The sequence below is a fragment of the Electrona antarctica genome (genome assembly GCF_951216825.1).
Source record: "Electrona antarctica genome assembly, chromosome: 1".
Taxonomy (NCBI): Eukaryota; Metazoa; Chordata; class Actinopteri; order Myctophiformes; family Myctophidae; genus Electrona; species Electrona antarctica.
In genome coordinates this window covers 347,483-374,817 of record NC_136806.1, presented here as the reverse complement: position 1 = coordinate 374,817, position 27,335 = coordinate 347,483, and the positions used below count along the sequence as shown (strand labels likewise).

The 27,335-nt window shown below is 42.9% G+C and overlaps 1 protein-coding gene across 1 annotated transcript in view; it reads right to left on the bottom strand.

The window, feature by feature from the left end:
* LOC306927229 (myosin-7-like) overlaps positions 1–26,017 on the bottom strand; it is a gene marked incomplete at its 3' end in the record, with an annotated part of 30,301 nt that extends 4,284 nt beyond the window's left edge. Inside the window, exons 1-31 of the mRNA XM_079506934.1 lie at positions 26,004–26,017; positions 24,735–24,943; positions 22,072–22,215; positions 21,621–21,777; positions 20,723–20,750; positions 20,506–20,614; positions 19,013–19,105; positions 18,804–18,867; positions 17,021–17,119; positions 15,567–15,670; positions 15,312–15,450; positions 13,442–13,560; positions 13,173–13,322; positions 12,704–12,874; positions 10,241–10,547; positions 9,970–10,043; positions 9,652–9,857; positions 9,385–9,511; positions 9,148–9,284; positions 8,584–8,839; positions 8,255–8,497; positions 7,994–8,170; positions 6,789–6,934; positions 6,602–6,692; positions 6,091–6,480; positions 5,858–5,984; positions 5,429–5,547; positions 3,691–3,887; positions 3,420–3,603; positions 3,164–3,329; positions 2,925–3,049 (exon numbers count right to left, since the gene is read on the bottom strand). Of these exons, the coding sequence (XP_079363060.1) occupies positions 2,925–3,049; positions 3,164–3,329; positions 3,420–3,603; positions 3,691–3,887; positions 5,429–5,547; positions 5,858–5,984; positions 6,091–6,480; positions 6,602–6,692; positions 6,789–6,934; positions 7,994–8,170; positions 8,255–8,497; positions 8,584–8,839; positions 9,148–9,284; positions 9,385–9,511; positions 9,652–9,857; positions 9,970–10,043; positions 10,241–10,547; positions 12,704–12,874; positions 13,173–13,322; positions 13,442–13,560; positions 15,312–15,450; positions 15,567–15,670; positions 17,021–17,119; positions 18,804–18,867; positions 19,013–19,105; positions 20,506–20,614; positions 20,723–20,750; positions 21,621–21,777; positions 22,072–22,215; positions 24,735–24,935 (4,650 nt within the window). The 5' untranslated portion in view covers positions 24,936–24,943; positions 26,004–26,017. The remainder of the gene's footprint in view (positions 1–2,924; positions 3,050–3,163; positions 3,330–3,419; positions 3,604–3,690; positions 3,888–5,428; positions 5,548–5,857; positions 5,985–6,090; positions 6,481–6,601; positions 6,693–6,788; positions 6,935–7,993; positions 8,171–8,254; positions 8,498–8,583; positions 8,840–9,147; positions 9,285–9,384; positions 9,512–9,651; positions 9,858–9,969; positions 10,044–10,240; positions 10,548–12,703; positions 12,875–13,172; positions 13,323–13,441; positions 13,561–15,311; positions 15,451–15,566; positions 15,671–17,020; positions 17,120–18,803; positions 18,868–19,012; positions 19,106–20,505; positions 20,615–20,722; positions 20,751–21,620; positions 21,778–22,071; positions 22,216–24,734; positions 24,944–26,003) is intronic.
* Positions 26,018–27,335: the final 1,318 nt, after the last annotated feature.

Here is a 27,335-nt window from a genome sequence, read left to right as displayed (position 1 = left end):
CTACTCTAATTTATATTCATCCCAGAACGTTGACGACGTGGCAATTAACACCTTCTTAGATCCGCTGCCTATTCCAACTGTCCTCCCGGCTTTGGTGGAAAAACTGGAAACACCCATAACTCAAGCAGAAATTGCCATAGCCATATCATCAATGCAATCTGGGAAGTCACCGGGACCGGATGGGTTCCCAGCTGAATTCTTCAAGAGGTTCTCTGCGCACCTCTCTCCACAACTAGCGGCCGTCTTTGCTGAGTCCCTTGAGCGGGGCACACTTCCTCCCACCTTAAGTGAGGCCTGTATAACACTCATAGCCAAAAAGGGGAAAGACCCCATAGACTGTGCCTCATACAGACCAATTTCATTGTTGAATTTAGACGCTAAGGTTCTAGCAAAAGTCATAGCACGCCGACTAGAAGAAGTTCTCCCCCAAGTAATTTCTGAAGATCAGACTGGTTTCATTAAGAATCGCTACTCCTTCTTCAATGTCAGGCGGCTTTTTAATATACTATATTTGCCATCTGGAGAGGTGCCTGAGTGCGTCGCGTCGCTGGACGCAGAAAAAGCATTTGACCGTGTTGAGTTTGGGTACTTGTTTGCAGTTCTAGAAAAATTCGGTTTTGGACCAAAGTTTATTGCTTGGATTAGGTTGCTCTATGCGTCTCCCACCGCAGCTGTACAGACCAACGGTGTGTTCTCTCAGCCTCTCGCCTTGGGCCGTGGGACCCGCCAGGGTTGCCCACTAAGTCCGTTCCTCTTTGATCTGGCAATCGAGCCTCTTGCGATTTCTTTGCGCCAAAATGCCGACATTGTGGGCATTCAGAAAGGTGATAAAGAGCATAAAGTGTCCTTGTATGCAGATGACCTGCTGCTGTTTGTCTCTGACCCATTAACCTCCTTGCCAGCAGCTATATCATCACTTGACCAATTTGGTCGTATTTCTGGCTACAAAATAAACTTAAATAAAAGCATAATATTTCCAGCCAATGAAGCTGCATCTGACCTAGATTATAGTCACATACCCTTTAAGGTTGAGAAGGGTCAATTTACCTACTTAGGCGTATCGGTTACGCGCAAATTTAAGGATCTTTTCCCAAAAAACTTTGTCTCTCTTGCAAACAGAGTTAAGGAGTCATTACAGCAGTGGTCGCCTCTTACAATGTCCCTCGCTGGCCGCATAAATTCAATCAAAATGAATGTTCTTCCTAAATTCACATACCTCTTTCAATGCGTCCCAGTGTTCATTCCAAAATCGTTCTTTTCCTCTTTAGACTCAACAATTTCATCATATATTTGGCAGAATAAGAGGCCGCGTGTGAGCAGAATGTTACTTAAAAGGGTAAAGAGGGATGGAGGCATGGGGCTCCCCGATTTTCGTCATTACTATTGGGCTGCTAACATCCGGTGTCTTGCCTTTTGGAATCATTTCTACCTTAAGCCTAATTGCCCGGAATGGACATCTCTGGAGCTGAAGTCGTGTAGGGATTTATCACTTCCAGCTATTCTTAGTACACCGCTTGGCCGCCCCCTGCCTGATTCAATAACTAACCCGGTGGTGCGTCATACGCTGAGAGTGTGGGCCCAGTTCAGGAAAACTTATAATTATAGAGACCTCTCCCTGGTCAGTCCTGTTGCTTCCAACCACCTTTTTGTTCCATCAACGCAAGACATGACCTTTCAGAGTTGGCATGGAAAGGGCATCAAATGGTTTAAAGACCTGTTTATAGAGGGGAGCTTTGCATCCTTTGATCAAATTTCAAAGAAATATAGTCTACCTAGACCACACTTCTACAGATTTTTGCAGGCCCGACATTATGTGAGCTCTATACTACCTGACTTCCCTAATAAGCCTAATGCTAACCCTATTGATGAATTTCTGTCTTTTGACCCGACGATTAAGGGCGCCATTTCAATATTATATGATATCATTTCAAATTCGAGGCCAGCGCCCTTAGATAAGATAAAGGCTGACTGGGAACATGATCTGGGCCTCACACTGTCTGATGAAGTTTGGGATTCTATTTTTTCTTCTATACATAAGTCCTCTCTTTGTGCACGACATTGCTTAGTGCAGTTTAAAATAGTCCATAGAGCTCATATGTCTAAGGCTAGACTGGCTAGTATTTATCCTGACGTAACTCCTACCTGTGACAAGTGCAGGAGCGGTGATGCAACTTTGATCCATCAGTATTGGATGTGTCCTAAATTACAACCATTTTGGGGGAATGTGTTCAGTACTCTATCCAACATTCTACATCAAAATCTAGACCCAGATCCCTTAGTGGCTCTCCTTGGCACTGCTGGAAGGGATGACCTTCCTCTAACACGCATAGAGTGTCGTATGGTCGACTTTGCCTTGTTGCTCGCTAGGCGTGCCATTCTGTTCAAATGGAAGGATGCTGCCCCGCCCGTGCTCCGTCAGTGGCTTCGTGATATAATGTCCTGTCTCGAGTTGGAGATGTTAAGGTTTTCAATTGCCGGCTCTGAGAAAAAGTTTTACAAGACCTGGGGCCCGTTTATGACATTCTACCACAACACACAAACTGCATAGTGTGCCGTGCCTATGCCTCGGCCAACGCCAAACCACAACAGAAACAAAATCTGCTCTATGAAAAATCTGCTTTTTTATTTTATTATATTTTTTATTTTTTGTAATTATGTATGCATGTATTTTGTGTATGTGTGTATGTATATATATATATATTTTATTTCCTCCAGACTGTTCCGACTATCCTTGGGATTGTGGGTGGGGGGAGGGTGGGATAGGGGATTGAGTTCTATTTTTATATTTTATGTGTCTGTCTAATACTTGCCCCTGGGCTATTGTCGAAAAACCTGAATAAAAAGATTTTGAAAAGAAAGAATCAAAGGTTCGATTTTGGAAAAAAAACTCTTTGGGGCAAGTTCAAAGTAGCATCATACTGTACCTCTGCTTCTTCCAGAGCTGCTTGAATCTCACACTTTTCATGCTCCAGCTGTTTGCGATTCTTCTCAAGCTCATGAATATTCTTTCCACTCTGAGCAATTTGCTCAGTGAGGTCAACTATTTCCTCTGAGGATGAAGAAAAATAAATGTCATTATAATAGAACAATGACCCTATGACCCTAATAGAACAATGACCCTAAAGAATGCTTCAATAGATCACATCACAGCCTAAATGCATACCCTGTAGATTCTTGTTCTCTCTCTTCAGGGTCTCCAGGTGGTCCAGAGATTCTTCATAGCAGTTCTTCAGTTTGAAGAGATCAGTGCTCAGAGACCTGGCCTCCTTCTGGGAGCTCTCTAGCTCGACTTGAGACTCCTCATACTTCTGCTTCCACTCTGCCAGGACCTGAAGAACATGCATGTTATTTTCATAACTACTTGTGCTCTATTTACATGCAGTGAAATAATTGTAGGTCTACAGATAATACAAGTCAACCTTGTCAAAGTTCCTCTGTTTCTTGTCCAGGGCAGCAGCAGCAGCGTTCGACCTCTCCACGTCCACCATGAGATCTTCAATCTCATTCTGCAGTCTGTGTTTGGTCTTCTCCAGGGAGGAACATTTAGCATTAACGGCCTCAACAGCCTCCTCTGCATCCTGGAGACGCTGAGCCAGCTTCTTCCTGGATTGCAATGAGAGAAGTTCCAAGGAAGGTGAGTGTCTAAAAAGGTGTGCCAGCATGCAAAACAACAGAAGATTGGATGCTCACTTGGCCTCCTCCAGCTCTTCGGTCCTCTGGATGGCATCAGTCTCGTACTTGGTTCTCCACTGAGCCACCTCAGAGTTAGCCTTGGACATGCCTCGCTGCAGTTCAGCTTTGGCCTCCTGCTCCTCTTCATACTGCTCCCTCAGCAGGTCAGAGTCGTGGCGAGAAGACTGCAGTGCATGGGCTAATGCATTCTTGGCCTGGTGAAATAAACACAGCAGACTGCAGTGCATGGGCTAATGCATTCTGGGCCTGAAAATATTAGCCTGGTTAATAAACCAGACCGAATCAGCCGTTGGAAAAAAAAAGTTGCCTACCAGCGGATTACGGTCTGGCGAGGCTCAGAAGCACGCCTCTTTCCTACAACTGAGAACAGGTCGGACCAATCGGGACACGGTATGCAATATAGGCGGGCTTTGGTACAGTGACGTTCAATGCTTGAGACTTTTGACTGACAGTAGCTCTGACCAATTGCGTCAAAGAGAAAATGTTTGAACCCGCCCCCCGGGAAATGAAATCCAAGTGGAGCCAGCCCAGACTGATATACCGCGACAGTGTTGTGTGATATTAGTCTGGCTTATTAGCCAGGCTATGAAAATATATGTTGTTAAAGGACCACTTAACCACTTTTCAACATCTCTTCATATAATTGGTCCTCACTAATGTTCATGATAAAACACCACCATTTTTTCCTACTCAGTCTGTGTCTCATAGGAGGGCTTTGGGCAGTTCGGACACCCGTCCACCAGTGACATCATCATTAGGCAGATTTTTTTTTAAAACAAGATTTGTTTTAAAATATATTTAGATTTTTATTATCGTGAGAACGATGGCTTCAGCTTTTGCATTGCAACTTTTCAGGAAAAGAAAGCCTGCCATTTCTATTAGCTTGGATTCACCATCGATGATGTCACTGGTGGACGGGTTTCTGAACTGCCCACAGCCTTCCTATGAGACACAGACTGAGTAGAAAAAAATTGTGGTATTTTATCATGAACATTAGTTAGGACCAATTATAGGAAGATAAGTTGAAAAGTGGTGAAGTGGTCCTTTAACGCCTCTGTGTGTCATTTTAGTTGTTGCTATATTTGACGCTGTTGTCAGGCAGAAAGCTCTTATCATCCATATTTTAATGTGTTGTTTTTTTATTTATTTTTTCTTGGCTTAGTTGAACACACTACACTGACTACAGCGTCACGTTGCAGATCTTCTACTTAAAGGGGCATTCCACTCATTTTCAACATTTGACTATGTCATTAATATACCTTAGAGCTGTGGAAATAATAAAAAAGTTCCCCCATTCTGTGTTTCCTGGAACTGGAGGTCTGAAAAAAATCATTAACATGGTGAAATACATCTTGATGATGTAATCAAGATGTGTTTCACCATGTTAATGATTTTTTTCATAATTACAGTTCTAGGAAACACAGAATGGGATGACTTTTTTATTAATTCCACACAACAGCTCTAAGGTATATTAATGACATAGTAAAATGTTGAAAATTAGTGGAATGCCCCTTTAAGCGTTTTTTGAATTTGAGTCCTGAGAAGTAACAGTTTCAGTAATATGAGGTTTCTACCCAAGATAGGCCAGCTGCTACCAGCAATTATTTTTTTAACGTTTTCAGAAAACTAGTGGTTTTAAGAATTGGTCCCAGGTCTAAATGGGTTAAAACAATTAAAATCGGATGAATCTGTGTTATTTATTCATCAAATGTTCTGTTGTTTCATTATCTGTTACCTTGACTTCTTCCTCCAGTTGTCTTTTAAGATCCTCGATCTGCTGAGTGTAGGATAGTTTTCCTCTGGTGAGTTGAGACACCAGAGAGTCCTTTTCCTCAAGTTGACGAGAAAGCTCGCCTGGTGTGACGCAAATTAAAAATGGCCGTGTTTTAGTGTCTCATAATATTTAACCCATTCTGGGCGGGAACGCCTTTTCGTGTTAGCATGATGTTATGCTTTAGCTATTGAAAAATAGCAGATCTACAAGCTCATAGCGCGCCACCGAGAGTGGCTACGAGCTTGTAGGTCTGCTATTTTTGAAAAATCGAAGAACGACTGACATAGAAACATAGCTTTTTCAGAAAACTGTCAGGATGTAGAAGACATTTTTTAGAATCTGATCTCAGGTCAAAATGGGTTAAATGTGCAAATCAACAAGTCCATTTACCATTCTCGGTTTGCAGCTTGGCTCTCTGCGTGGTGAAGTCATTGATGGCGCGTTGTCCCTCCTCTGCCTTTGTTTTGTATTCATGCATCTGGTCCTCCAGAACTCTGCACATTTTCTCCGAGTTAGTCTAAAACAGAAAGCATGGTTGTATTCAATAGAATAAAGAAGTATTATTTTGTCACTCACTCATACAAGCAGAGAAATGTTGGTGTGCCTTCAGTTGGACTCCCTACCTTGGACTTAACGATCTGCTCCATGCTGGAGACCACATCGTCCAACTCCAGTCTGAGTTCGCTCTTCTCCTTCTCCAGTTTCTGTTTGACTCTCTGCAGGTTGTCAATCTGCTCTCCCAGGTCCGCCACACTGTCGGCCTGTTTCTTCCTCAAGGTGGCAGTGGTGGCCTCGTGATGCAGAGTGGCCTCTTCAAGGTCTCTGCGCATCTTCTGGAACTCTGTCTCCCTCTTCTTGTTCATCTCAATCTGGGCAACGGTCGCCCCGCCAGCCTCCTCCAGCCTCTCGCTGATCTCCTCCAGCTCTCTGGCCAAGTCAGATCTCTGCTTCTCTACTTTTGCTCGGGCCGTTCGCTCTGCCTCAAGCTCCTCTTCCAGTTCCTCAATGCGAGCCTACAAGAACCAGGTCAAATGCATTAATCATGGATTCAGTTGCATGACTATTAAAACAAAAATCACTTGTGAGCGGTGCCCTTTATCATGATGATGATGAAGTTCGCTTAAGTTTAATTACCTGCAACTCCTTCATTTTTTTCTGGAGTTGAGCACTCATTGCTTGTTCGTCTTCGATTTTGCCATTGATTTGGGCGATTTCAAAATCTTTTCTGGTGACAGAAATGTTATAATAGATCATTATACCTTGACCACATACTTTTAAATCATATTATACACGGATATAGTCAAGTAGAAGCAGTCATTACTTTTTCATCCTCTCTTCTAGTTGCTGCTTGTCATTTTCCAGGTCCATGACACTCTCATGAGACAACTTTAGGTCTCCTTCAAGCTTCCTCTTAGACCTCTCCAGATCCATACGAATCTTCTTCTCCTGCTCCAGGGACCCTTCAAGCTGTGGCAAGTGATACACTTAGTCAGATTCAATAGGTTCAAGTGATACAAGTACTTGGTCAGAACTATTCAGTCATACGTCTCCGCTGTCTGGCAGAAACCAGTGATAAAGTACTTGGTCAGAATGATTCAGTCATACATCTCCGCTGTCTGGCAGAAACCAGTGATACAAGTACTTGGTCAGAATGATTCAGTCATACGTCTCCGCTGTCTGGCAGAAACCAGTGATACAAGTACTTGGTCAGAATGATTCAGTCATACGTCTCCGCTGTATGGCAGAAACCAGTGATACAAGTACTTGGTCAGAATGATTCAGTCATACGTCTCCGCTGTATGGCAGAAACCAGTGATACAAGTACTTGGTCAGAATGATTCAGTCATACGTCTCCACTGTCTGGCAGAAACCAGTGATACAAGTACTTGGTCAGAATGATTCAGTCATACATCTCCACTGTATGGCAGAAACCAGTGATACAAGTACTTGGTCAGAATGATTCAGTCATACGTCTCCGCTGTCTGGCAGAAACCAGTGATACAAGTACTTGGTCAGAATGATTCAGTCATACGTCTCCGCTGTCTGGCAGAAACCAGTGATACAAGTACTTGGTCAGAATGATTCAGTCATACATCTCCGCTGTATGGCAGAAACCAGTGATACAAGTACTTGGTCAGAATGATTCAGTCATACATCTCCGCTGTATGGCAGAAACCAGTGATACAAGTACTTGGTCAGAATGATTCAGTCATACGTCTCCGCTGTCTGGCAGAAACCAAAATATTAACTTTTCAGGAAAACAACAAAATACTGCCTCATCGAAGTTGGTATCGTGACTTTATACATTGTCAGATACTTGAATGTGTCCTCATATTATCATCACAAATGCAGCTCAAGTGGAGTTAGGAGGTTTTTGACGATTCATGTGGAGATTGTTGTTTTGTCCATCATTGATTAGAATGAAAGTCAAAAGGGGGGGTACAAACCCACTCACAGACGTAAAGGGAGTTCAATGGCACTGATTTGAAAAATAAAATAAAGCTGAATAATTGAGATTTTTCTTACATCGTCCACTTGCTGTTCCAGCTTAGCTTTGAACTTGGTCAGGGAGTTGACTTTGTCCTCCTCTGACTGCAGGTCATCCAGTGTTTGCTGGTGAGCCTCTTGTAAGGCTTTTTTCTCCTTGGTCAGCCTGGCGATGATTTCATCCAGAGAAGCCATTTCCTCAACCAAGTTCTTCACCTACGATTTAAGCAGTGACATGTAACAGGTTTCCCCAAGTAAAGCAATTGTTCACATAAGAGATGGAAGATAATATGCTATTACCTTGTTCTCGGTGGCATGCTTCTCTTTCTCCACTTTGGCCAGAGTTAGTTCCAAGTCATCGATATCCTTCTTCAGCTCAGAACACTCGTCCTCCAGTTTCCTCTTCTTAGCAGTGAGTTCTGCATTCATCTCCTCCTCATCCTCCAACCTCTCTGATAACTCTTTGACTTTAGCCTCCAGCTGAATCTTGCTCCTGATCAGGCCCTCACATCTCTCTTCAGCGTCGCCAAGATTATCTTGCTCCTGTCACAGTTGAAAACATACATGATACTCTAGTACATTTGATCACATATAATAGTTTGTAGATTATCAATAATGTTCTAACATACCGCTTGGATTTGGAGCTGTAGGTCATTCTTCTCTTGGAGAAGGGTGACCATTTTCTCCTCTAGTTCCTTCTTGCGAGCTTCAGATTTGGCATAGGCCTCTTTAAGTTTGGCAAACTCTTCCTTCATATTAGCCATTTCCTTCTCAGTCTCCGCTGACTTCAACAGAGGCTTGATCTTGAAGTACATCTTCATCCAGGGCCAATTCTTGACCACCATGAAGGCACGGATATTCCACTGGATCACCAGCAGTGCATCCCTGTGGAGTTTTTACTTTGTAACTATATTGCGGAGCAGCATAAATGTAAACGAATGGGAAGTAATTTTCCAAATACGTCTGGCATTTTAAAGGTCACACTGCAGTGATGCCAGTGAACAAACTATCAGTGTTACAATCCCAGCTTAACCCGTGTTCTAGGTTGTAAAATTGCCCACAAAAAGGTATATTTTACAAAATAACTTTTACAAACTAACATTATGAATGTATGACTGTGTTGGGTGACCATGGGTTGGGGTAGTATGTATTGCAAATTAATATTAATCTTTAATGTGAGTGAGGTTTCTTACCGGCGTTCTACAATCTTCTGGAACTCCATTCTTGCCAGAAGACCTCGTGACCCCGACTGTATTCTAGTGATAATCAGAGCCAGTCGGTCGTCTCGCATCTCCTCCAGCAGGCCGAGCAGCCCAGCTTTGAAGAACACCTTTAGGGCACAGGGATCGACACGCACGCCATGAAAACCAATATTCAATGTGGTCGATGAACCATTTATGAGTTACTTATACTCATAAATGTATACTGACCTTTGTGTGTCCAAATCTATACTGGACATGGTCAATAGCCTCAAGAGAGCCCAACAGTTTCTCTGCTGCCTTCTTGTTATCAATGAATTGTCCATCAGGGATGGACGACGGGTTCAGAATGCGATATCTTTGTCATAAACAGGAGAGAGAATCGCTATTTTACCTGATGTTTTTTTTTCCAGAAATATACTGCATGCCGACAAAAACATTGTGCATATTGACCAAGTCATTTGTGGCGATACGTCATTGACATCTATCTTTCTATACCTCTGTCTGAAATCTCCATAGAGGATCCTGTTGGGGAAGCCCTTCCTGCAGATCCTGATGCCCTCCAGCACGCCGTTACAGCGAAGCTGGTGCATCACCAGAGGGTTCTCCATGATCCCTGGAGTCTTGGTCTCGTTGGGGATGATGCAGCGCACAAAGTGAGGGTGAGTAGACCTCAGGTTGGTCATCAGCTTGTTCAGGTTCTCCTGTAAACGCACCACAAGGGCATTCAGTTTGGTGTCGACGCCAATTTGGCCAAAGGATGTGTGGATCGGCGTCCTCACAGAAATATGGGTGGAGTTGTCATCACTATCTTACCCGATGTAGACAGGATACAGTTTGGAAGGACGAGCCTTTCTTCTTGGCACCACCACCACCTTTCGCCTTGCCATCTTTAGGAAAATATTAATTAGAGAAAACAAATCACACTTGGGTGAAATTTTCAAAAAACACATTTATGTGGGGAAATACACCAGTGAAAGATTATATCAAAAATATATTTTGTTTATACGTAATTGGAAGAAGGTTATGGCACAGTATGGCTTTTAAGGCTCATCAGAACATCATAAATATCAGTCTCAATGCATACCAGAGTCCCCTGCGTAATCTGCGAAAATGATGCCGAGAAGCTTCAGATTAGACTTCTGGTAAAGTCCCACGACCGTCTCATTCAACGGGTCTTTGTTCTTCACCAGCCAGTTGTTGATGTTATAATCCACAGTGCCAGCGTAGTGAACCAGGGAGAAATGAGCGTCCGACTTCGTCTTGGAAGGCCTCGGCTTCTGGAAGTTGCCGGACTTCCCCAGGTGGTTGTCGTACAGCTTCGCTTTAAAGGTGGCGTCGCTGGCCTTGGGGAACATGCACTCCTCTTCCAGGATGGACATGATACCCATGGGCTGAAAGGGTCATTAAAGGAGAATTTCAGACTGGAAGGCTTTCCTACCTTTATTTGTAGTCGTTACGTCCACACCAAAGAGGTCCAGGTGTTATTTGTAGTTGTTACGTCCCCACCAAAGAGGTCCAGGTGTTATTTGTAGTTGTTACGTCCCCACCAAAGAGGTCCAGGTGTTATTTGTAGTTGTTACGTCCCCACCAAAGAGGTCCAGGTGTTATTTGTAGTTGTTACGTCCCCACCAAAGAGGTCCAGGTGTTATTTGTAGTAGTTACGTCCCCACCAAAGAGGTCCAGGTGTTATGTGTAGTTGTTACGTCCCCACCAAAGAGGTCCAGGTGTTATTTGTAGTTGTTACGTCCCCACCAAAGAGGTCCAGGTGTTATTTGTAGTTGTTACGTCCCCACCAAAGAGGTCCAGGTGTTATGTGTAGTTGTTACGTCCCCACCAAAGAGGTCCAGGTGTTATTTGTAGTTGTTACGTCCCCACCAAAGAGGTCCAGGTGTTATTTGTAGTTGCTACGTCCCCACTAAAGAGGTCCAGGTGTTATTTGTAGTTGTTACGTCCCCACCAAAGAGGTCCAGGTGTTATTTGTAGTTGTTACGTCCCCACCAAAGAGGTCCAGGTGTTATTTGTAGTTGTTACGTCCCCACCAAAGAGGTCCAGGTGTTATTTGTAGTTGTTACGTCCCCACCAAAGAGGTCCAGGTGTTATTTGTAGTTGTTACGTCACCACCAAAGAGGTCCAGGTGTTATTTGTAGTTGTTACGTCCCCACCAAAGAGGTCCAGGTGTTATTTGTAGTTGTTACATCCCCACCAAAGAGGTCCAGGTGTTATTTGTAGTTGTTACGTCCCCACCAAAGAGGTCCAGGTGTTATGTGTAGTTGTTACGTCCCCACCAAATAGGTCCATGTGTTATTTGTAGTTGTTACGTCCCCACCAAAGAGGTCCATGTGTTATTTGTAGTTGTTACGTCCCCACCAAAGAGGTCCATGTGTTATTTGTAGTTGTTACGTCCCCACCAAAGAGGTCCAGGTGTTATTTGTAGTAATTTTGTCCCCACCAAAGAGGTCCAGGTGTTGTGTAGTTGTTACGTCCCCACCAAAGAGGTCCAGGTGTTATTTGTAGTTGTTACGTCCCCACCAAAGAGGTCCAGGTGTTATTTGTAGTTGTTACGTCCCCACCAAAGAGGTCCAGGTGTTATTTGTAGTTGTTACGTCCCCACCAAAGAGGTCCAGGTGTTATTTGTAGTTGTTACGTCCCCACCAAAGAGGTCCAGGTGTTATTTGTAGTTGTTACAACCCCACCAAAGAGGTCCAGGTGTTATTTGTAGTTGTTACGTCCCCACCAAAGAGGTCCAGGTGTTATTTGTAGTTGTTACGTCCCCACCAAAGAGGTCCAGGTGTTATTTGTAGTTGTTACGTCCCCACCAAAGAGGTCCAGGTGTTATTTGTAGTTGTTACGTCCCCACCAAAGAGGTCCAGGTGTTAATTGTAGTTGTTACGTCCTCACCAAAGAGGTCCAGGTGTTATTTGTAGTTGTTACGTCCCCACCAAAGAGGTCCAGGTGTTATTTGTAGTTACGTCCCCACCAAAGAGGTCCATGTGTTATTTGTAGTTGTTATGTCCCCTCCAAAGAGGTCAAGGTGTTATTTGTAGTCGTTACGTCCCCACCAAAGAGGTCCAGGTGTTATTTGTAGTTGTTACGTCCCCACCAAAGAGGTCCAGGTGTTATATTGGCTATTTCCCCTACCATAAGCGCTCAATTAATTTAATTGAATTGGGTTTATATATAACATTGATTACCTCAGTGGTTTAAATTGTTATTGTTTTGCTTCAGTCTACTCCCATTTCCTGATTTCTGGATCAATGTACCCCTTTAGTACCTTTACCCTACATTTGCTTAGAAAAAGAGAAAACTACATCTAGCATATCGTTGCTGTCGGGAAGAAACCTCAGAACTCTAATTTAGTTTTTTGTAAATGAATGCCCAATTTTGCCATATATTACAGTGTCATACAAAAGTAACAAAATAATATCAAAATCTACAAGCTCAAAACGTGTTGCGTAAGTTTATCTCAACAGTAGTGTAGATGTCAAAGGCCCAGAGACTGTCTCTTCTCATCAAAAATAATAATAATCATAATAATGATATGTCTCACCTTTTCAATCAGGTCAATACAAGCCTGTAAGTCCATGCCGAAGTCAATGAAAGTCCATTCAATGCCCTCTTTCTTGTACTCTTCCTGCTCCAGCACAAACATGTGGTGGTTGAAAAACTGTTGCAGCTTCTCGTTGGTGAAGTTGATGCAGAGTTGCTCAAAGGTGTTGAACTGCAAATCACAGGTTTGGGGATTATGTTCAGGTCTCGCAGCAAGCAGACTAACCCATTTTGACCTGGGAACGATTCTACAAATGCCTTCTAAATCCTAACAGTTTTCTGAAAAAGCTATGTTATTCGATTTTTCAAAAATAGCAGATCTACAAGCTCATAGCACGCCACCGAGTGGCGCGCTATGAGCTTGTAGATCTGCTATTTTTCAATAGCTAAAGCATAACATAATGGGGTTCCCGCCCAAAATGGGCTAACAGAAGAACACACAAACGATGCATTTGTACTGCAAAACTCACATCAAAGATCTCAAACCCGGCGATGTCCAGCACGCCGATGAAGTACTGGCGGGACTGCTTGGTGTACAAAGATTGGTTGATTCTCACCACCATCCACATGAACATCTTCTCGTACACTGACTTAGACAGTGCACCGATCGAGTAGTTCACCTACACCGAAAAAGGAAAATATGTTTTACAAACGTTACAGCATCTCTCTCTCTCTCTCTTCAAGCATTGTATAAATATATATTTTTTTTTAATGACACAAATGTATGCATTTCATTTACCTGGTCAACACTCTGTCCCTTGGTGACCCACTCGTTTCCTACTTTAACCCTTGGGTGACAGAGACCCTTGATGAGGTCAGAGGAATTTATGCCCATCAGATACGCAACTTTGTCAGCATCTAAAGGAAATCAAAATAGGTAATGTTACCATCGTGGCGAGAAGACTACAGTGCATGGGCTAACGCATTCTTAAATTAGTAGCTTAGTGAGTAGTATTAAAATGTTAGTCTTTTTTTTATGTCCAATGTAATTGTATTTTGTTCATAAAGTTAACATATTAAAGGAATTTGAAATTTAACTAATTTCAGGATTCCAATTAAAAAAAAGCAAAAAAGTGATTCAGGATTTCAATTCAAATATAGCAAAAACAGCTGAGCTACAAGCTCAAAACGCGTCGCAGTGCGACACGTTTTGAGCTTGTAGATCGGCTGCTCCATCGTCAAAGTTGCCCACCCCTAGTATGATCAAGTACAGGTGTTAATTAATGAAAAAATCAGACCTGTCTGACGTGAGTGGTGCTGCACTGCACTGCACTGCACTGCACTGCACTGCACTGCACTGCACTGCACTGCACTGCACTGCACTGCACTGTACAAGCCCTCCTCCCTGGCCTGTGTCTGTGTGTTAGGCTGTGCAACAGTGACACTTGGTGGTGAACAGCAGCTATAACGCTATTTCCGTGCTTGGACAGACAGACAGACAGACCTGCAGGTTCCCAGGGACACACATAGCTGTCTATAGGAGTGGTTGCACCACTCAAAAGAATAACACAGAAAGTTAAAATATGAATGAATGGAGATATGAGGTTTCTGCCCTTCATGTGCATGGTTGCCATGCAGTGTAAACAGACTCTACAGTTCATGTGGTTGCCAGTGTAAACAGACTCTACAGTTCATGCGGTTGCCAGTGTAAACAGACTCTATCATGCGGTTGCCAGTGTAAACAGACTCTACAGTTCATGCGGTTGCCAGTGTAAACAGACTCTATCATGCGGTTGCCAGTGTAAACAGACTCTACAGTTCATGTGGTTGCCAGTGTAAACAGACTCTACAGTTCATGCGGTTGCCAGTGTAAACAGACTCTATCATGCGGTTGCCAGTGTAAACAGACTCTACAGTTCATGCGGTTGCCAGTGTAAACAGACTCTATCATGCGGTTGCCAGTGTAAACAGACTCTACAGTTCATGCGGTTGCCAGTGTAAACAGACTCTACAGTTCATGCGGTTGCCAGTGTAAACAGACTCTACAGTTCATGCGGTTGCCAGTGTAAACAGACTCTACAGTTCATGCGGTTGCCAGTGTAAACAGACTCTACAGTCATGCGGTTGCCAGTGTAAACAGACTCTACAGTTCATGTGGTTGCCAGTGTAAACAGACTCTACAGTTCATGCGGTTGCCAGTGTAAACAGACTCTACAGTCATGCGGTTGCCAGTGTAAACAGACTCTACAGTTCATGCGGTTGCCAGTGTAAACAGACTCTACAGTTCATGCGGTTGCCAGTGTAAACAGACTCTACAGTTCATGCGGTTGCCAGTGTAAACAGACTCTACAGTTCATGTGGTTGCCAGTGTAAACAGACTCTACAGTTCATGCGGTTGCCAGTGTAAACAGACGCTACAGTTCATGTGGTTGCCAGTGTAAACAGACTCTACAGTTCATGCGGTTGCCAGTGTAAACAGACTCTACAGTTCATGCGGTTGCCAGTGTAAACAGACTCTACAGTTCATGCGGTTGCCAGTGTAAACAGACTCTACAGTTCATGTGGTTGCCAGTGTAAACAGACTCTACAGTTCATGCGGTTGCCAGTGTAAACAGACTCTACAGTTCATGCGGTTGCCAGTGTAAACAGCACTAAAAAGAGAGCGTCACCCTCAGTGCCGTCCGCTTCAGCCTGCTCCTCTCTCTGCTTCTGTTTGAACTTCATGTTCCCGTGGTGCATGATGGCACCGGTCAGCTTGTAAATGCTGTTCTTCTCTTCTTGAGTGAAGCCCAGCACGTCAAAAGCACCCTGGATAAGATGTTATTATCGGATCATAAATAAGTCATTATGAATAATTGAATTCGGATGTTGGGGATAAAATTCATCTGACTTTTTGGGAAATGTATAATATATATTTAGCTCACGTCAGTGGCTTGCAGCTCCTCAGCGTCGTTGATGGAGGCCACTGTCGTCTCTCCTTGGGAGATGAAGGAGTAGTCGTAGGGGTTGTTGCTGATAAGCAGCATTTCTGAGGACAAGATGAAAATGAAAGGTGCCGTTAGTGGTCATTTTCTTTAATATTTATTCATTCATTTCATGGGAAAGCTCTATATTCTGATGGTTGCTTTTAGATACATAGCAATGATTGCTTATACCCTTATGTTAAGACATTATATTGTATACAGAGCAATTTGTTCAGCAATTTAAAGGACCACTTCACCACTTTTCGACCTACCTTCATATCATTTGTCCTCAATGTTCATGATAAAATGCCACCATTTCTTGAGGGCCTATGTACAGGTTTAATGTTTGTTTTGACATCATCATTACATCACCTAATCATAGCAACATGAGTTAGACGTTAATATATTAGAGTTAATCCAAGCTATACCGAATTCCCTCCTCGATGTTGTAAGATGATAAGAGCGCCCCTCACTTCACATGGGTGTGATTTTTTTTCTACTCGGTCTGTGTCTCATAGGAGGGCTGTGAGCAGTTTAGAAACCCACCAGTGACATCATCGATAATAGCTAATAGAAACTGCAGGCTTTCTATTCCTGAAAAGTTGCAATGCGAAAATGGAAGCCATCGTTCTCAGGATATTACAAATCTAATTATATATTTTTTGAGTGGTGTAAACCATTGAGTGGTGTAAACCACTCCTACAACTGGCTTTGTTAGTCTGTCTGTCTGTCTGTCTGTCTGTCTGTCTGTCTGTCAAAAAATGAGCATGGTTGCTACGGTCACCCAGTTCACCCGGGTGTGATTTCAGTATGTCAGACATTACGTCAGACCACAGCTGATCAGGCTATATAAGACATTACACCACTCAGTTCACACAGGTGTGATTTTTTAATCTTGTTTAAAAAAAAAAATTGCCTAATGATGATGTCACTGGTGGACGGGTATCTGAACTGCCCACAGCCCTCCAGACACAGACCAAGTAGAAAGACATAGTGGTATTTTATCATGAACATCAGTGAGGACCAATTATATGAAGATACATTAATAAAAAATCACACCCGTGTGAACTGAGTGGTGTAAGGTTTTATATAGCATGATCAGCTGTGGTCTGACGTAATGTCTGACGTAATGAAATCACACAAAATATGTTAAGTAAAAAAAGCTATCATTTTTGATAAATGTATGTATCACACCCGGATGTGATTTCACAACTGGCTTTTTTTGCGCAGAGAAAATGACCACGGTTGCTACGGTCATCCAGTTCACCCGGGTGTGATTTAATTACGTCAGAAATTATTTTGAACATAGCAACCATGGTCATTTTTTTATGCACACAAAAGCCAGTTGTAGGAGTGGTTTACACCACTCAAAAAAGTGGTGAAGTGGTCCTTTAATTTCATATCGCATTACCCACCCAAAAGTTCAGGCTTAACCTGAGACAAGATCTGGTAGAAGATGTGGTAATCTCTCTCAGCTTTCAGCTGGAAGGTCACACGGGACTTCTCCAGAAGATCTGTGAAAAAGAAGATTATTAACCCGTTTTGACCTCACGTAAAACATTTTTTTTAAATAAAGTCTTCTGAAAGAATATATATTCAAAGATTTGTGCCGCATTTTCATGATTTTTCAAAAATAGCTTGGTATTGGAGTGGTGCAAACCACTCCAATAACCAGCTTTGTCTGTATGTTCGTGTACCTGTCCACTCAAAAAGGGAACATGGTTGCTATGGTTAGTGTGTGACGTCACTGTTGCACCACTCAGTTCACACGGGTGTGATTTTTCAATAGCTAAAGTATAACATAATGCTTAGTTAAAACACCAAAAGGGGTTCCCTCCCCAGAATGGGTTTAAGGTGGTTGCACACTGGACGCGTTTTTTCGGAAAACCGCCGCTAGAAATCCGAAAAAAAAACGTGCTTTGTGTGTAGGGGACCTTTACTCGTTGTTCTACATTCATGATACACTTTAATTTAGCTTCTGAGTAAAGTGGTGAGTAAAAACAGAGAGAAGGGCTGGAGCGGTGGCGGTGGTTTGCTCTTCACCGCGGCTCAGTGACGTCATGTTGTAGTTCGGTGGTCACCCCACCACCGAAAATCCAGACTATGTATGAGCCGTGAGAGTCGAACAACACAACCATACAGCTACACAACTGTAGTGTGTGTCATATAAACGCTATTCAACACCCCCCAAACCCCCCCCCCCCTCCCCCCCTCACTCTGATCCAGACACAGCTGCCATCATCCGTGGCTTATACAGCCCTGATTAGGCCAGCCAGCATGGTGTAAATATGCGCTCCGCTTGCCAGATTCTGCAGGACAAATTAGCAACCATTTCTTCGAAAAACAAAAGCCCAAGAGAAGCGACTAGACATCAGGTTTAACCAGTATATAAACATATTATAGATCCATCGCAAATTGTGTTGTGAGCTTATAGATCTGCTATTTTCTAAAAGAAAATAAATACATAAAAAAGAAAAAATGTGAGATTTTTGGAATGTCTTTGAAACATTGAATCGTGGGTCCCTCGATGGCAAAATATATAGTTTCAGATGGGGGTCCATGGTCATGGACAAATACATATTAATTCTGGGGGTGGGGGGTCCTTGACATAAAATGTTTCACAGCCACTAAAAAGATTAGTAAACAAGCCCAAATGAGAAACTACACTTAACTCATTTACCGCCCGACACCCCCATCTGGTGTCTGGATTGTGTAGTCCAGGGCCACCAGCCAGTCATTTAATACGGCAACACCTTTAGTTTGAAAGCCGTCTCAGTCGAAAGCCGAGAGTCAGGAAGTGAATTATGGCTATGTAACTTCTGCCGCGACCCAAAACATACATTTTGTAACCGGGGATCATATCGTTTAGAGAAATGAGGCGCAAATCAAGCTTGTTTTGAGCTAAAAAAGAAGACTCCGAGATATTACAATTATAAAACTATGTTCCCATAGATAGCATAAGCCAGCAGAATTTTTATTTCCAGTTTTTTTTCATCACACTGGATCTGTTACGAGCGCATACAGAACACAGTTGTGAACAAGTCCCAAAAACCGCAACCCACGATTACCAATAATATACAAGCAACTTTACAGAAAGTGGCATAAAATAAGTGTATATGCAGGGCATGGCAACACTATGTGCGCACCTTTCTCGCTGGATGTTATTTTGTCTTTCATTCAGTAGGCTATATTACTTACAAGTCTCAATATCAGCAGAGGCCAACTTTCCTCGGTTGTCAAAATGAATTCGGATGAATTTTCCCTGAAATGAAATGAAAAGAAACCTCTGAGTGTAACTGACTGTTAATATTCATGTCCCATGTGTCAATCAATAATAATAATAATAATAATAATAATATTCATGTCTTGTGTGTCGATCAACACGTTTGACTCAGTCGGACACTCACAAATCTGGAGGAGTTGTCGTTCCTGATGGTCTTGGCGTTGCCAAAGGCCTCCAGCGCAGGGTTAGCCTGGATGATTTGATCCTCCAGGGTGCCCTGAAAGAATGCACACTACAGGGTTAGCCTGGATGATTTGATCCTCCAGGGTGCCCTGAAAGAATGCACACTACAGGGTTAGCCTGGATGATTTGATCCTCCAGGGTGCCCTGAAAGAATGCACACTACAGGGTTAGCCTGGATGATTTGATCCTCCAGGGTGCCCTGAAAGAATGCACACTACAGGGTTAGCCTGGATGATTTGATCCTCCAGGGTGCCCTGAAAGAATGCACACTACAGGGTTAGCCTGGATGATTTGATCCTCCAGGGTGCCCTGAAAGAATGCACACTACAGGGTTAGCCTGGATGATTTGATCCTCCAGGGTGCCCTGAAAGAATGTACACTACAGGGTTAGCCTGGATGATTTGATCCTCCAGGGTGCCCTGAAAGAATGTACACTACAGGGTTAGCCTGGATGATTTGATCCTCCAGGGTGCCCTGAAAGAATGTACACTCAATCATTATAGGTAAATTGTGTTTCAGTGGTGGAAAAAGTAGTTTTTCTTTTCTTACATAAAACACCTTGATGTACGCGGATGTAGTTGGAACCAGTAAATCAGTGTGCCCAGCGATTTGCAGCTTCAGAGCCCATTTCAAGGTGACACAGCCTCCATCTTGGATAGCATAAATAGTATAGCATCTTTCCAAAACACCCCCGGAGGATCACCAACCAACGGCCGGTATGGTTACTTCTAACGACGGGACCGCGATGGGCCGTCAAAAACATAATCTTTGGGTAGAATTGTAATCATTGATTTAGATTCAGTTATTCGCGTTTTTAGATTATTTTTTAGGGGGGCGGAAGTTCCAGACCCACAGGAACGCACCCAGGGTGCCGGCCCGATTCCGCGTCCGAAGCGGTTGAGAAATGACAGAGTTACCGTGTGGGGGGTCCCTCTACTGTACTGTACTGTACTGTCACTGTACTGACCCACAGGAACGCACCCAGGGTGCCGGCCCGATTCCGGCGAGCTGCCCCGGGTCCGAAACGGTTGAGAAATGACAGAGTTACCGTGTGGGGGTCCCTCTACTGTACCCTCTACTACTGTACTGTACTGTACTGTACTGTACTGTACTGTACTGTACTGTACTGTACTGTACTGTACTGTACTGTACTGTACTGTACTGTACTGGCACACCCAAAATCACCATATATACAGTTAATATGTGTGTGTGTTTTTGTGTGTGTGTGTTAGGTTGCGCACAGGTGGTGAAAAACAACCATGCTGTTTTCGTGCTCAGACGCACCCAGCCACCCACCCACCCACACACACACATAGCTCCGTAAGGGAGTGGTTGCACCACTCAAAAAATACCTCAACAGTGCAAAAGTACAATAAATAAGTAAAGGCACTTTACTTTACACCACTGTTCTATTCTATTTTTTACCGTACAAACCTTTTTCTCGGCAGCTGCGTCTTTTTTTCCACTTGGCACGGCAGCGATGCTGGCAAAATACTGAATGACACGCTTGGTGTTGACAGTCTTCCCAGCGCCTGACTCTCCACTGCAGGGTACAGAATAATAATGAGACACCAGAATACTAACATTAGGCTAAGAACAACTTTTAATACGTAATAATGACATTGTTGCCGTGTGAAGATATTTGACTCACGTGATGAGGATGGACTGGTTTTCTCTGTCTGTTGACAAGAGAAAAGTAACAAATACTGTAGCATGGGCAGTGGACAGTGCAGTGGTGGTATAGCTTAAAGCTGCTATACGCAATGATGTCAACATTTTAACCCATTTAGACCTGACATCGATATTTAAAAAATGTCTTCTAAATCCTGACAGTTTTCTGAAAAACCTATGTTTCTATATCAGTGGTTCTCAATATTTCATGTCAAGGACCCCCAGAATTATCTGTATTTGGCCGCCGACCCCCATCTGAAAATATGTAGCAATATGAAGCAACGATTTGAGTAAAAACGTTCGGTCTGAAAGAATATATATTCAAAGATTTGTGCCACATTTTCACGATTTTTCAAAAATAGCAGACCTACAAGCTCGATTTGCCTTGTCTACTTCCTGATTGGTTAGTCATTTCGACCAGGTTTTTTCGACCAATGACAAAGCTTCTATAGGAACATACTTGGAATGCAGATTGTGGCCCCTAGATGTGTCACAGAGACTACATTTATTTTGGGAGCATTTTACTCATTGCTGGCTGTCTGAATACAAAACAATTGCTTTAATGCAGTGGTTCTAAGCCTGTGGGTCAGGACTCCGGACCCCCAGGGGATGCAAAAAAAGATGCAAAAATTGTGACATTAGACGATCTAAAGCTCACAACGCCTCGCGCCGCGAGGCGTTGTGAGCTTGTAAATCTGATATTTTCACATTTTTAATCTGTGGAACCAAGTCAAAAGAAATGTAATGCCTCAACTCCTACATTCCATTGTCAGGGCAGGGGGGGGGGGGGGGTCATGTTTTGGGGGGTCATGGCCTGAAAGGTTATTGTGTACCATGAGGACTATTATAATGTCACAAACATTTAATGTTTCATTTACCTGCCAACATGTACTGATAGGCGTTATCAGAGATGGAGAAGATGTGAGGAGGGGCTTCAGTCCTCTTCTTGCCTCGGTAAGCAGCAACCACCTCTTGGTTGTAGACTGGCAGCCCCTTGTAGGGGTTGACAGTCACACAGAACAGCCCAGAGTAGGTCTGCCAGATAATGGGGATGGAGCAGTGGATATAGGATGAGTGTTTAACTTAGTCTAGTCATTGACTGAAGGAGAATCGTAATGAGGCTGTAGTCTTACATAGATCATCCATGCAGCATAACGTATTGTAATGAGGCTGTAGTCTTACATAGATCATCCATGCAGCATAACGTATTGTAATGAGGCTGTAGTCTTACATAGATCATCCATGCAGCATAACGTATTGTAATGAGGCTGTAGTCTTACATAGATCATCCATGCAGCATAACATATTGTAATGAGGCTGTAGTCTTACATAGATCATCCATGCAGCATAACGCTCTTTGAGGTTAAACAGCACAGCCGGCTCATGTAGGAAGGTGAACATCGCCATGTCTTCAATTTTATCAAACTTTGGCGGGTTCTGAGGATGGACGTCATCCTCTTTCACAGTCACCGTCTGCAAAATAACACAGATTATTCATCCTTGTCAGACATGTGGTGATCAATCATAGACTTGGATCATACTCAAAGTCGTAAGATTTGTCACACACGTTACTGTAGTGAAATTTGTTCTCCACATTTGACCCATCTCTTGGAACGGTGAGCTGCAGCCGTGCTGCGCTCGGGAATCATTTGATCAGTTGATTTGACCCCCCAATCCAACCCTTTGATGCTGAGTGCCAAGCAGGCCCGGCGGCATTGGGTCCCATTTCTACAGTCTTTGGTATGACCCGGCCATGCATCGAACCCCGACCTCCCAGTTTCAGGGCACTCGGGGATCGTAACAAAGACTCGTCCTTGTCCGTGGAACATTTTAGATTTCTGTTTTAAACACCATAATTCTTATTTTGATCATTAAGACCCAATTACTGAATGTCAGTCTCCAGGTTTTCTTAAGAATATGTTTGACACCATGCAGTCACCTACTTACGACACCATCTATGGCGTATTAGGAGGCCAACTACTGGCTCTCAAGTGTTTTTTTGTTGCAAGGACCCTGTGACCCTGTCACTACCCAGGGCAAGGAAGGACACAACACAGGGCAGCTTCCTTAAGTAGACTGGTTTATTCCTCCATGTGCAAGGAAGGAATAACACAACATATGACATTTTTACACAGGAGAGGCGGTAGCTCTCCACTGTCCGGACAGAGGCTCTCTCTTGAGTGTTTGTGGAGACGACTGATTTATCCTGTTGTGCCTTTGATCAAGTTCATGATGCACAACAGGTGCGCAGCCACACCCAGCTCTGAGTCCAGTTTTAGTTTTACTCAGGCCAGGTGTGACTGCTTAACTCAGTCATCCTCCATCTCACAGACCCCCATTTTGGGCGGGAACCCCTTTTGGTGTTAGCATTATGTTATAGTAAGAGAAATCTATGCAAATCTGGGAACTAAATCGTTACCAAGAAATTTCTTCACCAATGTGTTTCTAAATGTGTCTAATAACATGTACTAAAAGTTTGAAATTCAACTCCCGTGGGAAATTGAGTTATTAGCATAATATGCATAATATGCCCATAACATCCTATATAAGGCAAAAAAGTCCAAATTTCATCATTCTTTAAGTAACATGTGAAATATGAAACTAGGGTGTTTGCATGATTCTGAATCCATTCCAAGCATTAGTTTTGCACAAAAAACACTCCTTGGGAGGAAAACGGCCACACAAACGTGATGAGGTCAGCACATTAAGGTCAAGTGGATATGGCCTAATTTAGCCCAAGGAGTGTTTTTTGTGCAAAACTAATGCTTGGAATGGATTCAGAATCATGCAATCACCCTAGTTTCATATGTCACATGCTACTTAAAGAATGATGAAATTTGGACTTTTTTGCCTTATATAGGATGTTATGGGCATATTATGCATATTATGCTAATAACTCAATTTCCCACGGGAGTTGAATTTCAAACTTTTAGTACATGTTATTAGACACCTTTAGAAACACATTGGTGAAGAAATGTCTTGGTAACGATTTAGTTCCCAGATTTGTCAAATACCTGATAAAATGCCCTTACTATTATGCTTTAGCTATTGAAAAATAGCAGATCTACAAGCTCATAGCGCGAGTGGCGCGCTACGAGCTTGTAGGTCTGCTATTTTTGAAAAAAAGAAGACATTTATAGAATCGTTCCCAGGTCAAAATGGGTTAACTCTGATGGAGCCAAATGGACCCATTTGGTTTCATTTGAACACTCTCAGAGTTACAGACCTGTTATGGTCATTTGAGGGCTATAGCTCTATGTGTTTCAGAGTTACAGACCTGTTATGGTCATTTGGGGGCTATAGCTCTATGTGTTTCAGAGTTACAGACCTGTTATGGTCATTTGGGGGCTATAGCTCTATGTGTTTCAGAGTTACAGACCTGTTATGGTCATTTGGGGGCTATAGCTCTATGTGTTTCAGAGTTACAGACCTGTTGTGGTCATTTGGGGGCTATAGCTCTATGTGTTTCTGGTCATATTATTGCTCACTCGTCTTGTGTGTTTGAGGCAAAAATGAATTTATTTACCAAAAAAACAAAAGGTCCACCACAAGTCAGCATGTCGATGACCCCTGATCATCATACTGATGTAATGTTGGCATTTAGCAGCTCTGAACCCGAGATCAGATTCTAAAAATGTCTTCTACAGCCTGACAGTTTTCTGAAAAAGCTATGTTTCTATGTCAGTCGTTCTTCGATTAAAAAAAAATAGCAGACCTACAAGCAGCCTACAAGCTATGAGCTTGTAGATCTGCTATTTTTCAATAGCTAAAGCATAACATAATGCTAACACCAAAAGGGGTTCCCGCCCAGAATGGGTTAATCCAGAGCAATTTACAGTAAGCAAGAACAATAATAATTAATATTTTATATATTATATAGAAATAGTCAAGGATCATAAGCAAGCTAAGAACATCTGTCTAACAGTGATATTACTATATTACATACTGTATAACAAATGTTATATTTTATGCGTGCGTGTGCGTGTACCTACCTTCTTGAACTCAGTGAAAGCGGTGACCATGTCACCGTCGCGGCTGGTGATGGACGCCTTGACGTACTCGACCTCCGGGTCGGGGACGAAGCATTCCTTCTTCATGTCAAAGGGACGGGTCTGGGCCTCCAGGCGCTCCCGGTCCGACTTCCTCAGGTAGGAAGCAGCCGCTCCATAGTCTAGCATGGCGATGTCACCCATGTTTCACACTGTTTCAGCACAAACAAGGTCTTATTAGCACCAAATACAGTGACATTCAAATACAAAGTTGTCGTCATCTATTCCATTCTATAATCCAGTTTATTTACAGTTAGATGTATGGCATAACTGACATCATTAGACAGCATACAGAGCTCATCCTCGTTCCTACTCTACTGTGTGTTTAAATGTTTTAGTAACAGAGATCAATTCAAAGAAACCAAGAGGTCAGAGCTTTCATAATGCCTTCATTGATTGAAATCCCGTACAAAACCTTTTTGACCTGGGAACGATTCTACAAATTTATTCTAAATCCTGACAGTTTTCTGAATAAAATAATGTTCACTATTTTTCAAAAATAGCAGACCTACAAGATCATAGCGCGGCACTCGGTGCCGCGCTATGAGCTTGTAGGTCTGCTATTTTTCAATGGCTAAAGTATAACAATGATTAAAACACCAAAAGGGGTTCCCGCCCAGAATGGATACACTAGTGTACAGGTTTATTTTGCACTATACAGTCCGGTATACATTTGAAAAACAATTGCATCTGTTAAATGAAAATTCAAACAAAATGGAGGTTCTAGAAAGTTGGATACATACATCATGCCATTATAGCACACTCGCTCACAGATACTCAAATGCAGTCAAACATTAATTATACTGAACCTGGGTATAGTTTGAACTTCCCAGGAGATTCGGGATCTGCGTTAGCCATGGGAAACGGAGAGAAGCCAATGAGAACTTCAGCAACAATTTTCAAATATGAAACAATTTTCACTATGTTGTGTTTCAAAAGACCTTAAATATACCTGATCTGAAATCCCCTGTGTGTGTGTGTGTGTTTGTGTTTGTGTTTGTGTGTGTGTGTGTGTGTGTGTGTGTGTGTGTGTGTGTGTGTGTGTGTGTGTGTGTGTGTGTGTGTGTGACTGTGACTGTGTGTGTGTGTGTGTGTGTGTGTGTGTGTGTGTGTGTGTGTGTGTGTGTGTGTGTGTGTGTGTGTGTGTGTGTGACTGTGACTGTGACTGTGTGTGTGTGTGTGTGTGTGTGTGACTGTGTGTGTTTTGCTTACCTTTGACTCTCGACTCTCGACCTTTGATGGCTGAAGCAGAGTGATGGCAGGGCACTGAGGGCAGGCAGTCTTTCCGTTAATAAATGTGGTTCGTCCACCAAATATGGGGATGGATTTTCAGATAAGACTGTACATTTAAAAAAACATCCTCCAAATGGGGCTGGACTATTGTGGCTGGTGTTTCTATTTGTTGCTCTCACCTTGTGACAAACAAATCGAGGACACTGAATGGTACACAGCAAAGTAAGGGGAGGGCAGTATAGGGAGATCAGAGATAGGGCTATACTCCATATAATGATACCATTATCTGCAGTAAATAAATGTTGTTGTTTTTTTTTACATTGTCCTGTAATATTCTAAAATCCTTCATGCTTTTCCCTGTAGTTTTATGAGGTAGCTGACCATGTGTTTGGTTGCTTCATTTAAAAAATGGTAAAATCCACATGGGGTACAATGACTTTGTTTTCGTTTTAAATCCTGTCCTTGGCTCAACTTCACTTTCTAGTCATGTATGACACATGCTGGACATGCGGTCAAAGAACATATCTGGCCGTGGATGTAAATATCCTGAATTACAAACCAAGATAAACAGCTCAGAGAAGCTCTAGCATGTGTTGTAGTGCGGAAGGCATTTGTAGAGGGGTTCAGAGGCAATGAAGGACTGCAGCTGTTGTCTACCAGAGCTATGGTCGGAGGACTTGTCACTCACAGAGTCACCCCTATTCTACCCAGTTATTGTAAATCTTCAGGCCTTGGCTGAACTTACCGTCATGGCATTGTTCCCTTGCCTTGATGACAGAGATAACCCCCCACCAAATTCTTGTCTGAATGTTTTTTTTGCTATGATTGAGGAGGGCAGCTTTGTATGGGTGCCGATATATCTGAACTGAGTCTCCTGGCTCTGGGGATAGATGAGGCATAACAGTCTCCTGGCTCTGGGGATAGATGAGGCATAACAGCTGGTGCACAATGGTTCTCATTTAATGGCGATGGATATGCTGTATGATGACATGCGCTGTACCAAAATAAAACGCTATGTCAGGAAGTTCAATTGGAGAAAATCTAATCAAATGTGCGTTTTTTGTGAGAGCAGTGGCCTCGCTAGCATCCATATGGTGTCAAGTGGCTGCATCCTAGTTTTCATTATGTGATCTATTAAAAAACTTAACACATTTCAAATGATGAGTTAAAGCATTCATTGGCTTTTCAAGTCATGTTCATTTGAATAGGATAGCCCGTGCGTGCGTGCGTGCGTGCGTGCGTGCGTGCGTGCGTGCGTGCGTGCGTGCCCCTCAATCAGGTGAGGAAAACTGCCAATACAGATTCCTCAAA